Raw genomic sequence first — 15,576 nt, 5'->3', positions numbered from 1 at the left:
CATCATTATGACGCCATGGCTCTAGAAACTATACATTTAGACAGAAACGCAGTATAACCGGGCGTTGCATCACCCTAACAACAGAGTTATATTTATATTTCCGAAGCATTTATAATCAATAAATCCACATTTCCCTATTTTTGTTCACCCTTTCGTGTGGAGCTCCGTTTCCCTGTGCACTTGTTTGTTGAGCTGTAGATCCACTCGGGTGATCCAAAGGTTTTCAAAAGCACCGTTTCTTGTAAGTGCCCAGCCGTGCTTTGGTGTCTCGTTGCTGCCTTGGTTAGACAACTCAAGTTTCCAAACCCTGTGTGGCTCCGAACACCAATTGTGGGTTGAAAAAACTTGTAGAAATCTAAATTAGCTCGTTCAAGTTCAGTTTGCTAGCTCTGCATAGCTCAGCCTCTCAATAGTGCGTATCCAATCAAAAGACGTGCACGTGCTGACGTTATCGTACGCCTGCTAGCTGGCCCCGGTGTCGCCAACTCGAAATCTGATTGGTTAACGCCACAGTTTTGTTTCCGTTCACTTTAAGCGTACAGGCGCCCGCACTGTTGATTCTGAAGGCCTAATGGCAGATTTCGTGGACCCTGGCAACACATGATGGCTGAAATATGATTGGACAAAAGCTCTAACATAAAGGCCAGCCCTCCAAATCTCGATCTGAGGCTGGAAGCAGCGCAACCAAGAGGAAAGCTATGAAATGAAGAGAATAGACTATGGGGAATAATTTAATACATATATGTGGAAAAAATATATCAAAATTACATTTATATTCGGATGATGTTTAGGCCAGCAGAGAAGGCCTTGCTGGCCCTGACGGCCCGTCACCGCTGACTGGTAAGTTTGAAACAGTCAAGTGTGCATGTTTATGTGTGTGAGAGGTTCCCTGTGCATGCAATGTCTACACCAGGTTGTTTTCTGCACATGTTCTTATTCTAGCTGCATGCCTAAATAAGGGTTTGAAATCAAAGACCGAGAGTCAAAACATTGACAGAAACTCTTGCTGCTTCATTGAGTTTACTTGCTGAATCATCAGCTGGAGGGAAACGAGAGAAGAAAGGAGGGGTGAAATGTTGGCAGGTCCCACCAGTGTGGCAGGTTATCGCGGCAAACCAGTCTCACTCACCGCTCTCTCTTCCCGCCTCTCATACCCTCTCTTTTCCCCCGCTCACTTGTCTTATCTTTTCTCCCCCTAATGCCTCCAGGGAGCTGCCTCCCCTCCCATCAACTATTCCAGTGAAACATTAGCCCTGGCTGATACCTTAAACCTTTAAGTGTGTGTGAGTGCATGTGTGTAAACTAATGAAGGTATGTCTTCAACAACAAACGAGCAACAACAAAGCGAGAGACTGGCTCCACACAGCACACATGGTGTAGTCACGCTACTGATGCATGTGTCCTGCCGTAACCCAGGGAGGTTTGATATATCCCTGTCACTCCTCGTGACTAATAGAGATGACTAACACGTGTAAACACACACACATGCACGCACACGCACACACAGCACACAAATGCAACTGTCTTGGAGCCGTTTGTTTGGAGAGAAACAGTTGCTAGACGCAGGAGAGACTGAGACGTGCACACAGACAGAAAGTTTATCATCAACACATTGTATCAACAGCCACATTGCAACACACTACCAACACTTAAAGGTGCCCTTGATACTAGGCCAAAGCAATCAATCAATGACTGTTTAGTGACTCAGAGATTGAAAAAAACATCCTTCAATTACTTTTCCAGGACTGAGTCTCAGTAAAAACTACTTCAGTACAGTTTTAAACTCAATTCAAGGAAGGTATATTAAAGTTACAAATGACATGAACATTGTTTTCCATCAACCAAAAAGACACCGACAGGCTGTTGGCACACGGAACTATGCCAAAGGAAGCGTGTGTCTAATTCCCATGGTCGCAAAACAATGCTAACCTTCAAGCTATGCAATGTGAATTATAAATCGTATAATCACATACACAAGTCTTTAGACTTATCCGTCTAAAAATGTGCAACTGACTTAGTTTGCTCTAAATACAATATTATCTTTTCTCTTTTCTTTTCTTACTTTGAGATTGTATAAATATTCCAATTCTGCCATCTCATACAGAGACACATGGCTATCTACCACCGTAAACCACAGGACTGTGTAATAAAACCATGACCAGCCAAATGCAATAGGACAAGGCATTACTTAACTCCCATTCCATGTGGGAATGTATAACACAGGGTCATTTTGGTTGCACACTTTGGATGAAAACATAACATCTTGAAACCCTTTTTAGAACAAGGACACGGACACATTGGTTTGACGTTTAATCAAACCAAATTAGTGAAAAACAGCTTCATCATCTCATCAATAATAGGATTGATAATGACATTTGCTTTTTGCGGGTGACATGTAACAAAAAAAACAATAGAGAGCCAGATTTGAACCTGCGGTTTTGTAAATATAAGGTATGATTCTAAGCTCTCTGAATCACCAGGATGTTTTGACCAGCTGCACATTTAAAAATGTGTTAAGTGATAAAAAATTTTTTTTCACTTTATAGATGCTTGTTCCTTTAAAGTAAAACTAATAATGGGCCGAATAATCCAGAGACCACCCAGATACATGGCTCTCTGTTGCAGTGTGTGTTTATGTACTACAGTTTTAGAATACAATTCTTCCTGGGCGTGAGAAAAGAGACAATATTCACACAATAGCTCTTTCTCTGATGTTTTTTTCAAAAAGGGTTCAAGACAATATAAAAGAAAACGTGTCATCTAATTGTAGATCATTAAATAAAACCAGGGGCAGATAAAATAATGTTCTTGCACGCAATAAGAACCTATTTCAACCTGTTTACAAGGGTGAACAGGTTGAAATAAAGAGAGGCCATAGAAGACAGAATGCTGTATTGCTTTGGTGCCTTGGAGAAAAACAATTGTTAAGTTATGTAGGTAGGAGTGATTTAATTTATAACAGTACACGAGGTCAACACAACCAATGAAAGCACGTCAACATATATTGCATATCTTAATAGCTTAAACCAATATAGCAATGGAATAAAACACGACAGAGTGGTGACCAAATGCTCAAATGGAGATTGGATGGGGAGTGTTGGTTTCCTACAGGTCATGTTGGAGGTCAAGGGTCAGTGTTCTGGTCAGCTGCTGAGATCACACAGATTAATTACCTCTTGACCTACCCAAATCCTTATTTCTTTACCATAACTGAAAAACTCCACAGCTGAACATGCCCTAAACATTAGGTAAACCTCGATAATAAACTGAATAAAAGTGCTGCTTGTAGTTTTGTCCTGACAGCATTATTGTTGCTTTCCCTCTTGCATGTAAGTGAGTGTGTTTCCTTGGGTAGGGAGCTCGATGACCTGGGATTGAAAGGGTTTTCAGAGGTCAGGAACACATAACCTCCAGGGGAACCAACCAACCACCCTGAGGACTTGATGCCCAGCCCTCCCCTATCATCTATCCCTTACTGGTAACATGAGGGCTTACACCCCCTCCTTTCTGCTCAACCCAACTAACCTCAAAGTTCAACATTAATACTGCCAGATTCTGCCCCACTGCACATATGCACAACCAACCCCCAACCCGCAGATGCATTATATTCTTTTCCAGGCGTTTCATCTTTGGCCCCAGAGAATCAAAGACACTTAATCCTCGAGAGTAGTTGAGGGAACATCAGCCCAGATATTATGGCAAACTATGAAACAACTGTGGAAAATCCTCTGACCACGTTCACTTACACTGTAACCGCCTTATTCCACTATAACAGGATTTTCTCCATACATCATTGCATAAATACTGTACTTCATTATGTAATTTTAATTGATGGAGGCAGAGAGAAAAGGGTGTAAAAAAGACGGTCTGTGTTGGCAGGCGAGGACAAATGAACCATTTTAATGAAATAATTATTTTACTGATTGTTCAAATTATGCATGGCAGAAAACAATTCAGTTATAACAACTTGTAAAAATTAGTTATGCCATTAAAAAAAAGAGTATATTTAATGCATCTTCTCTCTGTGGATATGGATGACTTTAGTATAATAACTTGCAGTGTGAATTAAGCTAAATGTTAAAGCAGAGCACAATGGAAATATACATAATATTAAAGTAGCAGATTAATACTCAAAAAACTACACTCAGTCAGTATTGTTTAAAGATGGGATGTGCCCTCAGTTGAACTTAATAATAGCAAAAGCCTTCAGTGTTTCCGTGGATTTTCATTGTTCTCCCTCCAGCACATCCACTTTATGAACAAACCAGTCTGTCTTTCATAATGTCCACGATCTTAAGCAACACATAATTGATTTTCTTCCACCACTTAATCTACACATGTTTCAATAAGGGTCAGAGAAGCATTGGTTTGCCATTAGATTTGATAAGTGTGAATGAGCTTCCAGTGACACAGTTCCAGTGAAGTGGCGATTTGGGCATTCAACCTTCAACAGACCTTTTCACTCGATACATGTTTAAGTGTGGAACAAATCAAACCGTTCGAACAGGCTGTCGTCTGGTCAACAGAGTGAAAAATTAACTTTTCTCCCCAGAGTGCAGTGTTGGGTTGGTTTCTGGGGAAATTACAAAGATATACTAAATTAGTGTGACTCGGATTTACTTTACTTTCCATTGCTGGAAACTTGCGCCATTGTTCTGGTGTTCAACACTGTAATCTTTTCCAGTTGTTTAGGTGGAACATTTGTAGCTTTGATTTTTGTGATGTTAATATTTACTGCTTTGTGATTCTTAGTTTGTGACCAAAAAGACAACATTTTCTCAGGAACACCGCAGTGTAAAGACTCACTAGTCACAAACTCGCAGAGATCACCTACTGAGGAGCAGCAGTGGCTGCAGTCACACTGGACTCTTAGTTATTGAGGGCATTTAAAATGTCATGGGCAACCTTTGAACTTTAAAGTTGGTCAAGACTGGCCAATCATTTCTGATCATGGCAATGCTGTTCATGTATTATTATTTTCCATTAAAAGGTTCAATGTGCTGGGAAGCTTATCGAGCCTAATGCCATTACTGCTGTCTTTGGCATCCCTCAGCTGCCTTTGCATAGGCTCCAAGCTGATAGCTTTTGTAACACTATTGGCTAGACGTCTAATACTGATGAGATGGAAATCACCAACACCGCCTTCCCACACGCTGTGGATAAAAGAAGTGTTCAATAATTTACAGCTGAAAAAATCCGATATACATTGAGAGGCTCTTCTGAGAAGTTAAAAAACATGTGGGGGCCTTTATTTGCCTATGCAAAGGGAATCACCTTCCCAGATATCCCTGAATAAGATCCCTTTTCCCCCCTTATTTTTATTTATTAATTTATTGTGCGTGGCACAGATTCTATTTAGTTTTTAATTTAGAAACACTGGTATAATTGTTTCATTATAATATCATATAATATCAATATCGTAAAATGTTTGCCCACAATAATCGTGTAGTGAAAATATATTGAATTGAATATATATAAGATATTATGACAGCCCTGTGACCAGCTTACTCACTCAGTAGTGGTGATGTCTGTTTGCACAGACACACAAGACCTTTAAAACCTCTTGCAGGAAAAAAAAAAAAGACATTACACCAAAAACAAAAGGCTGCCAACATGAAGTATCTTTTGAAAATCACTCACTAAATGTTGCCTTAAGTTCATAATGGAGTTCAAGATCCTCAGTCATGAAGGATGTCAAGGAGGGAGGTCTGATGTGTGTCTGTATGTTGGTGTGTGTGTACTAGTTTTCTCTGATAAGGAAGGCCAGAGGCGTTTGAACCCTCATGACCTCTGCAGTGTTGGTGGCATTAAGCTGTTTGTAAAGAGAAATACATTTGTCTTCTGCTGTGTGTGTCAGTCAGATAAGCTCTGACCTCATACCTGCACTCGGTTCCTGTCTGTCACATTCTTAGAGGTGAACTGTATATGGCTCAACAAAGGACTAACTGTGAGAATCTACATTGACAGTCACCTTGCGGGTGCACTCACATACACACACACACAACACACACACACACACACACACACACACACACACACACACACACACTTCCCCTTTCACCTCGAGTTGTTCCAGTTTGCATGAGTGCACCAGTGTGAAGAGAAGAGTGAGTCAGTAAAAACATTTTATGACATACACACACAGAGAGCATGGTGTGGGGCCTTACTCTTTTCTGTGGCTAAACAACAATAAAGTTATAACCCGACTAGACTCTGTAAAGGAGAGAATAGCAGAAGAAAAGATTAATCAGACGTTCAGCAAAGGAGACGAATCGCTCTGCGTATTTATATAAAAAAAGAAGATAATAATAATAAATTAATTTAATAGTTAGTCTTACTATTTACATTGCTATCAAACAACAGAAAGTTGGAAAATGTTACAATTGTCTTTAACTTGTTACAACCTTGCATCTAATAGGCAACTAAACTAAAAACACTTCCAAGATATTTACATATCTCGTCTCTTGCTACCTCTATCATTATCAGGGCTTTAAAAAGACTTTTCTCAACACAAAAAGACAGTGTGTTTATCTAACACACACACACACACACACACACACACACACACGTTGTGTTTTTTGGCTTGTCCGAAGACCTGGCGTCTCTCCCAGACCCTGAACTGCACCCCAGCTATTACTGCTGCAGCCAAATGGGTCAGACCACTGAATGTGTACTAGTATTGATTTCACACAACTAACATCCCCTGTGTGTGTTTAAATGTGTGTGTTTAAGTAACAGAAGCCAGAAATTGAGTAACCACGCACACACATATACAAAGACTCACACAAAAGGTAGCCAGACAGTTTATGTAAACAAGAGCTTATGACGTTCAACCCTGCATGTGACGAGATTGTGTGTGTGTGTGTGTGTGTGTGTGTGTGTGTGTGTGTGTGTGTGTGTGTGTGTGTGTGTGTGTGTGTGTGTGTGTGTGTGTGTGTGTGTGTGTCAGCCAGATCAGGCTCACAGTGTTAGAAATATCCATCGAACCCTAAAAAAACAACTAGAGACGGGGACAGAGACCTCGACTCCAGGCTAAACAATTGCCTAAAAGGCAAAGCAGCATACACACACAGAGAGACACAAAGATAAGTATCTGAGTCAGTGTTAAAGCAAACACAGCGTTATCACTCCTCAACTCAAGGCCCCTTCAGAAGGAATTTAAAAGAGAAGATTTAAAGGAATGGCAAAGCCTTCGACTCTAGTGGAAGAAATGACCGCACACTGCGCCCAATCAGAAGTTTTCAGTGCTAAAAGATAGAGTGAGAGGAAGACAGGCCATTCCAATTTCAAGTTATGGACCTGACAGACACAGACACACAGACACACACACACAACACAGACACACACAGTAGTAAATAGATGACAGATGAAGAGCTGCTAGGATATTAAAAGCAGTAGTCCTTAAAAAACCCTGTACAAACAATCCAAAGAAAATATATATGTGTATAAAGCTCTTCAGCTGCTTTGCGTAACATTTTCAAAAATGATTAATCATTCCAAGTTAATTTCTAATTATTAATGTATCTACCATAAACAAACTGGACAAGACCATTAGTGGACATTTTGCACAACATAAATAAGTTTATGGCAAAAAACAAGAAGTGCCTGTTATGAAATATGGTGGAAGCAAAAGTAAAACACAAACAAACACAAACACAAACTGAACAACACAACAGAACGTTCATGAATAGGAAAGTATTATTTTTTGAGAAACACTTTTGCTAACAATTCAACCAATATGAGATAACAACCGGCGTCGAGAATAATGCAGCAGTTATTTGTGCAGGGTAATTATTCTGATGTTTTAAAATGACATAAGTGGCACTTTGTCAGCCAACAACCAAATGGGGGGATTAACAGAAAATGGTGAAAAAACTAAAATAACAAGAGAAAATCAAGTCAAAGACCGAACAGAGCCGGACCTCAAGCTAACGGCTTGTGTCGGGTTGGTTGGGTTTCTACACAGTGCCAGAGGGAAAAATAAAGGGGAGGTGGGGAGGACTGGGTGGGAGAAGTGATGTGAGACACAGAGAGAAAGTGTGTCAGAGTGATCTAAAGAGACATACTGACTCACATAGTGACCGGTGCACATGCAGACGCACACACACACATACAATATAGTGAAATATACAAAGCTTTACATGTAGATAGCTGTACAGTGGCCTAAATAAAAGTCTTGTTCACCCAGATGTACATTTTATTTTTAAGCCTATGGCTTGACTGTTGACCCACATAGGGCAGTTACATGGAATGTATTGATTGCTGCAGTACATCCATCTCATCTGCTTAGAGCAAAATCTGTAAAAGAAAATTAATTTGATCTGCAACATCAAAAGACATGTAGGCTATGTGAACATATAGATGTTAATATATAAGATTTATACATGGGAACATAATTCAACAGAGGAATGTGCACACTGGATAACTAGCTAGTATCCAATGTGCTAAGGGCACTCTTATGATTATCTGGATAACTGTGGGAGTGAATTCATGTCAATCTTGTGATGTGACTGTTTCTACCTCTCTGTCTCTGATATTTAATAAATATAAATACAATTTGTACTAATCTCAAAACATGCATTATGTCATTAAATTCCAGGGGAAAGTATTACTTCCTTAAAAGTAAGCAGCTATCATCTGGCAAGAGTAATAACATGCTGATATAATCCAACCTCATTTTAATATGGTTCCCGTCAAAGAGTATTATCATAGTGGGTCAGTGTGTATATTTTTTAATAATATAGCTTGAACATGAAGTGTTTCAGGAGTCCAGGCTCAAACATCCACACAGTGCTGCAGTCAGTTCTCCTTTAACTTGTCTATTCTTTCCAATCTTTTAAAAGTGTAACCTTGTAAATTAATGTCCTGATGAATGAGAACTAACATAAAGAGGGAAAGACTGCAGCAAAAGAGAGATTTAAAAAGAACATATCAATGCCGTCTATCAAAAACGTGCATTTTTGTGGAGCTAAAAGGAAAGCTTGCTTTCATAATTTGTATAAAGAAATATGGCACACATCTGACAGCAATAATTAATTATACTTTCTAATATCTGCTGACATATACATTATCTGAAGCAGCACATAATGAAGTAAATACCGTTAATCATGTTTTCCTAGTTCCACATCTGATGTTTCCAAGATGTGATATTACAGACATATAAGGAACGAGGACAGATATGCAGTTTGCATAACCACTGTCAGTCATGCACAACAAAGACAAAGGGACAGAATAAAAGAGCAATGCTAGTCAGAGAGAGAGAGAGAGAGAGAATGAGAGAGAGAGAGTGAGAGTAAGAGAGAGTGAGAGAGAGAGAGAGAGTGAGAGAGAGAGAGTGAGAGTAAGAGAGAATGAGAGAGAGAGAGTGAGAGTAAGAGAGAGTGAGAGAGAGAGAGAGAGAGTGAGAGAGAGTGAGAGAGAGTAAGAGTGAGAGAGTGAGAGAGAGATAGTGAGAGAGAGAGTGAGAAGAGTGAGAGTAAGAGAGAGAGAGTGAGAGAGAGTGAGAGTGAGAGAGAGTGAGAGTAAGAGAGAGAGAGTGAGAGAGTGAGAGAGAGTGAGAGTAAGAGAGAGAGAGTGAGAGTGAGAGAGAGAGTGAGAGTGAGACACAGACAGACAGACAGAGAATGTTCTCCAAATAAACACCTACAAACTGTCATGAGAACTTGGACACACACAAACACACAGCACATCCAAGCAGGGAGCAGCTCACAGCTTAGTAATGTGTCCTTTTTAAAGGTTATTTGCAAAGGTATGCTGAATGAAAGAGGTGAGAGAAGAAACAAATGTGACACTTATGTTGGTGGCATCAGGACACATCCTGTCTTACCTCTCTTTGAGGAAGTCCACCACTTTTTTGAAGTCATCAATGCAATACTCTCTCTTCATGTCCATCAGGACACTGTCTGAGGCCGACTGCACAGGAACATGAAGGAAGCCATAGACGCGTGGATGATTCAATATCATAGCCATCTCCTAGTGAGACAAAGAGAAGAGACAAGAACATTGTTTAAATATAGGGTTAGATTGTTTCCTATGCATGGAGAGAAAAGGCAACAGGGTGTAAACGAGTGTAAGTCTGTCTGTCTGTATGCTCATGTAGTCGACAACTCAACTTGTTTTTGACACAGTGATGGCCAAATTGTTTTTGCTAAAAAGTACATATGTTACAAGGCACAACCTACATCATCTAAAAGTGCAGAGAATACTATATAAACTAAATATAACATAATCAAATGTTTGATAAATAACTGCACAAGACTGAAGGCCTCAAAACACTTGAAAATCCTTTCTTTATGAAAGCTGTAATATTGGTATTGCCACATAGTCATACTAAAAGGATTTCTAATGTCTTAAAATAGTTGTTCTTTGTTGGTTGACTATGTTATAAATAGTTTACTAATGATGGTAGACAAACTAAGAACAAAAGGGCAGCCATTCTGAACAAGTGGTGTCCATTAGCCATGGAAGTTGTGAATCTGAGGAAAACTATGTAAGTATGTGTATGTGACTATAAGGTTTTAAATCAATGCAAACGGAAAGAAGAGGCAACTTCTCTTAGTGATGAATGATAGCTGCTAGCTTTAAATACAATGAAGTTTCCATTAACATTCCTGCCTCTTTTCACTGCAGACCTTCTACAATACACTGCCTCTTTCTCATACTTTCTATGTCTCTAATATTGGAAAAATAAGGTAAAAGCATCTTGGAGAATTCATTGTGTACCCACTATATCCAAAGTTCAAGAAGTCAAGGCTGCACCACTAGGGTTTCTTTATGTCTTAAAAGTCAAGAGCTTTTACTGAAGAATGCAGGTCCACATCTCAGATGAAAACAGTGAGGGAAAAATAAATAAACATGATGTCAATAATGAACTCTTTCAGTTTTCACTTAAATTCTTGATGTATAGTACATGCTCGCCATAATACCTGAAATTTCTATAATGCAGTATGCAGGTTTTAAGTAAGGTGTTCCATTGCATATAAAAACAAAAATTGTGGACACATTGACTTTAAAGAAAATGCCTCCATCAAATACTCAGACTGTGATGAACAGTGCGTCCCAGGAGATGTGTTTTGAGGTGAAGGAACAAAAACTCATGAAATGAAGAGACATTAAAAATCTGCATTTCCTCCGTTTCCATTTCCATATAACACATGGTGTTTGAGAGAGAAATACACACAATTATATATTTAAATCAAGGTAATCATGCTCGGATAATGAAGATCTATAATTTTAGTTAACAGTTTCTTTTATTAGAAATATACACCATTTAGTTCATGTACATGCCTCCAGCCGAATTGAAAATGGTGGTAAAAACAGGATATTTCGGCATTAACATGGGATTTTGAATCATGTTTTTGTCTCAGCTCTTACACTTTCACAAAGAACAATTAGAACAGTGATATTCTGTGTTTTTTAACACACCAAATTAATGGCATAGTTGCAGGTTTTTTCTTTCCTTTCATTCTTACTTTCATTTCCTCAGTAATAGAACTGGAGAGACCACAGATGTCAGATTTTTTCTGATGGATATAATCAGGATGCTATCATTACCATGCTAATCACCCCATAAGGAGAAAGAGAAAAAGAGGAGGGGAAGAAAAAATGATTTAATGATTTCCTACAAGAATATGCTGATTGCAGTCCGTCTTCTCAATTAAGATCTATTGTAGAATGTTCCCCATTTCATACACTGACACAAAATACACAAAAGCACACGCACACGCACAACTCAGTTGCAGCACACCACAGGGGGTTGACCACTAGAAGCTCCAAATTAGAAATAATTAATTTGGTTGGAAAATGGAGCTTGATTGCTGACAGAAATCAACTTGCTGCATGTGTGTGTGTGTGTGTGTGTGTGTGTGTGTGTGTGTGTGTGTGTGTGTGTGTGCCGGAGAGAGAGAGAGAGAGAGAGAGAGAGAGAGAGAGAGAGAGAGAGAGAGAGAGGGGGGAGAGAGAGAGAGAGAGGGGGAGAGAGAGATTGAGTGAAAGGAAAACATGTAAAGAAACATGTACTTATGTGTTTTTAAATGCTTTTAAAAGGTAAAATAATAGTAGAGTGAATTTGTGCCTGTGTGTTATTTCTAAATGTTAACACTACTCTGATCTGAGTGTGCTTTATAATTTCGGTGTGAAACCTTTTAGAGTCCAAACCACAGAATTGCAATACAGTGAAGTTTACAGTGAATAAATTAAATTTGTTCTCAGTATTATGATTTGTTATAGTATACGTGTGTCTGACTATATGTGTGTATCTGTTACTTTTTGATTCAAAGCACATTGAGTTTACTTATGATGAAGACTTTTTTGCCCTGCCTCGCAATGTATCCTGGCACAGTGCATAGTATTATGTGTAGAAGTATACTGCTCCAGTCTCATTAGATTAACTGACAATGATAACTACCCAATGCCTCCAACAGAGCCCACCGATTATGTGTGTGAGTGCATGCACACATGAATGTGTGTTGCAAGGGTGAATGCGGTCTCAACAGATGTCATGCTAGTTTGAGTAGCAGGGCACTGCTGATGGCAACTTAGATTAATCTATAGAGGAGGACTGTTCATTCACACAAGCCATTTATCTTGTGTGCGTCTGTTTGGGAGAGAGAATCCCATCCTCCAATGATTATACAGTACACTGATAACAATCTCTCTTGTTGGAGTTGAGGCCTTTTCAATGTTTGACTGTTGCTGACAGAGAGTTTAGTGAGTCTGAAGTGAAAATTATGCTGTGGTGAAGATATCACTCAGCAGTGCCCAGTGGCAAAAATTAAAGTGCAGCTTTAATGCCTTTGCTCCTGGGTGGATGAACTAATCAGCGCAAAGAAGAATTCAACGAGCTTAAACAAATCAATCAAAAATTGGTGCAAGGGGTCTTATTTTTCTTATTTTTTTCAGTCTTGGCAGTGTTTAAAGCAGTATGATATTGTTTCTCGCTCTCTGTGCCCCTTTCTCCTTCCCCAACAGGCCTATCTCTCCCATTCACACAAATAAATCCTTTCATCTTTGGTTGATCGGCTCAGATAAACCAGAAAGAACGCATCATAACTGGCTTAGCTCAAAGGATCCAATATCTTCCCCCTCAAATCAGATATGACTAAGAAAGAACACATATAGAAAAAAGAGAGAGAGAGCAGATAAAAGGTTGTTTGGCTCCAAGCAGCCTCAATGACAAATAACATACATTCACCCACCTCTAAATTTCTTTGGAATATTCTGTATGAGGATTTTGTCTATTGCTCTCCGTTTGGTTTAATGTCTTTCCTGTACATCAGTTACTTCCTCCCTTTTTTTTTAAAAGCCGAAGACGTGATTTTTCCGTGTGAGTTTCATCCCTTATTTGTACTTGTGTCGTAGGTGGAATACTGTGGATAAAAATATATATATTTCTGACAAACTCTCCATGAAGTTGCTCAAACTGGTTGAGGGATAACTGCTAATTTGTTTGAATTAAGTTGTCTCCGTTTGTGTGGCTAATAACTACCTATAAGTAAGAAAAAAAGATCAGCTCAATGAAATTTAGTCTTTCCAATCCTTTTAAATACTGTATGTATTTATTATGCATCTATAAAACTCTGCTGAAGCAAATCAATCAGACAGAGTGACTATGCTGTCAAAACATGTCAAAAAATGTAAATTGTGTACATCTACATCCTTTAAATTTCCACATTGATTGATGTGTTTTTCACAGCAACTGAAATGTGTATGTTTGGCAGTATAGGGCTTATAACACTGCCGGTTCAGACATTGAGGAAAGACTTGACTGGTAGTATCAGTGTTTCCCCTACCATTGTTTCAGGGCACGCCCCAACAGAGGGAGGAGCTACTCACAGCAAGAAAGAATTGTAAAAAATTGTTTTACTTTATATTTGTGATGCTATCCCATTTGACATTTGTAATGTTTCACAGTTGCGGTTTATGGCCTATATCAATTCTTATTAGTTAAAAGATAAATGAAATATTTCTGCTTAAGTAGTGAATTGTTAATATTAGTATGTGGCGCATACTTTATTCTATAGTATGGGATAAGGACACATTGGTGATTACATCACAACAACACACAAGCACAGATAGAGTCCCCAGAGGGCCAACACGCAGACAGAAAGGTTTACAGTCTGGTTCAAGTGAATGTTTTGAAGCAAACACGGAATAAGTAGCACCTTACTGCATTCACGCACACTCACAGACATATACACAAACACACACACACATAAGAGTATTAGCAGGGTTCACCCAAGGGAGTCTGTAGAGAAAATTATTCTACAAGCCGCTCCCAGGATAATAAGTCTGGTCCCCATGTGTGTGCATGGGGCACACAAACACACAATCGGCGGGAACTGTGTTCAGCAGCAGATAGAGAAACTGAACTCCCTATGGTAATAAACATTTCAAACACTTCACACTGCACTTGATTTTCCCTGGAGAGTATATTGAGTCCTGCAGTACCTCACACAGTGCAGATGGAATCTATGTATTGCACAGTAAAAGGGAAATTAAGTGCATGCGTAGCATTTGAATGGCACACTGTATTGTGCTGTGTGTATCATCTGACTGTTGTGAGCTAGAAAGAAATGACAATCTCAGTGTTTCCCCTACCATTGTCTTGGCAGGGCGCTGCGCCCTGTCAACGGAGCCCAGTGCCCTGCCTGAAATTCAAGGTGTTTTTTGTTTTTTTTCCTCGAATAAAATAAATAAATATATTTTTTATTCACAACTCACTTTTCACATTCACAGGTTGCTCTTTTATTAAATAAACTAAACGCTTATGCTATTGATCTAATTTATGTGCACGTTTGTTTGTACTGTCTACTTTGCGCATTCACATTCTCTCCTTCACTCCGTTTTACGAAGGACGGGGCTTCGCAGCTGACACAAACACACATGTGCGCACACACCTACACGTGCACACACACCTACACGTGCGCACACACCTACAGAGCGGAAGAAAGGAGAGGGGAGAACTAAATAGAAACCGTGCCGCGCACGCAATCTCCCCGCGCCACGCACGCAATCTTCCCTCGCCACGCACGCACGGTGAGCGCCCCTCCAAAGCAGTAAACCTAGGGGAAACACTGAATCCTATACTATCAAGCATCTTACTTACAGTGAACTAACTATAGGGACAGTCTCCCTGGAGCAAATCAGGGTTAAGTACCTTGCTCAGGGTTACAATGGTGGCAGCCCTGGTATTGAACTCAGTCTTCTGGTGTTCTGTTTGGAAGTCGTACCCACTAGAGCAATAGGCCATCACCACCCAATTCATGCTCTTCAGAGGGGACAGAAGATGGGGCCGTCATTTGCATGGCACTGGCTCGCCTGCAGCTGGATGTACGACAGTCAGAATCTACGCCTGATGGTGCTTTCTTCAGGCAAACTATGGCTTTCTCACATCTAGGGCTCTCTAACGTCTTATATCTGATGGCCGAACCCTGGCAGCCATGCAGGATGAAGCAAGATTGGCCTTACCCACCTGCCAGCTATTGAGCCTACCATCATTTCCCTTATAGCAGGGGTGGGGAACCTCCGGCCTCACACAGCCCACGAGTCCATTTGATCCGGCCCTCGAGGAAATTC

The 15,576-nt window shown here is 39.8% G+C and overlaps 1 protein-coding gene across 2 annotated transcripts in view; it reads right to left on the bottom strand.

Moving 5' to 3' along the window:
* cdkal1 (CDK5 regulatory subunit associated protein 1-like 1) overlaps positions 1–15,576 on the bottom strand; it is a 227,723-nt gene that overhangs the window by 78,284 nt on the left and 133,863 nt on the right. For both annotated transcript variants that reach the window (XM_029450878.1, XM_029450879.1), the window contains one exon: positions 9,827–9,972. In XM_029450878.1, the coding sequence (XP_029306738.1) occupies positions 9,827–9,972 (146 nt within the window). The remainder of the gene's footprint in view (positions 1–9,826; positions 9,973–15,576) is intronic.

The sequence above is a fragment of the Cottoperca gobio genome, chromosome 16, assembly GCF_900634415.1.
Source record: "Cottoperca gobio chromosome 16, fCotGob3.1, whole genome shotgun sequence".
Classification (NCBI taxonomy): Eukaryota; Metazoa; Chordata; class Actinopteri; order Perciformes; family Bovichtidae; genus Cottoperca; species Cottoperca gobio.
This window is presented reverse-complemented; position numbering and strand designations above follow the sequence as displayed.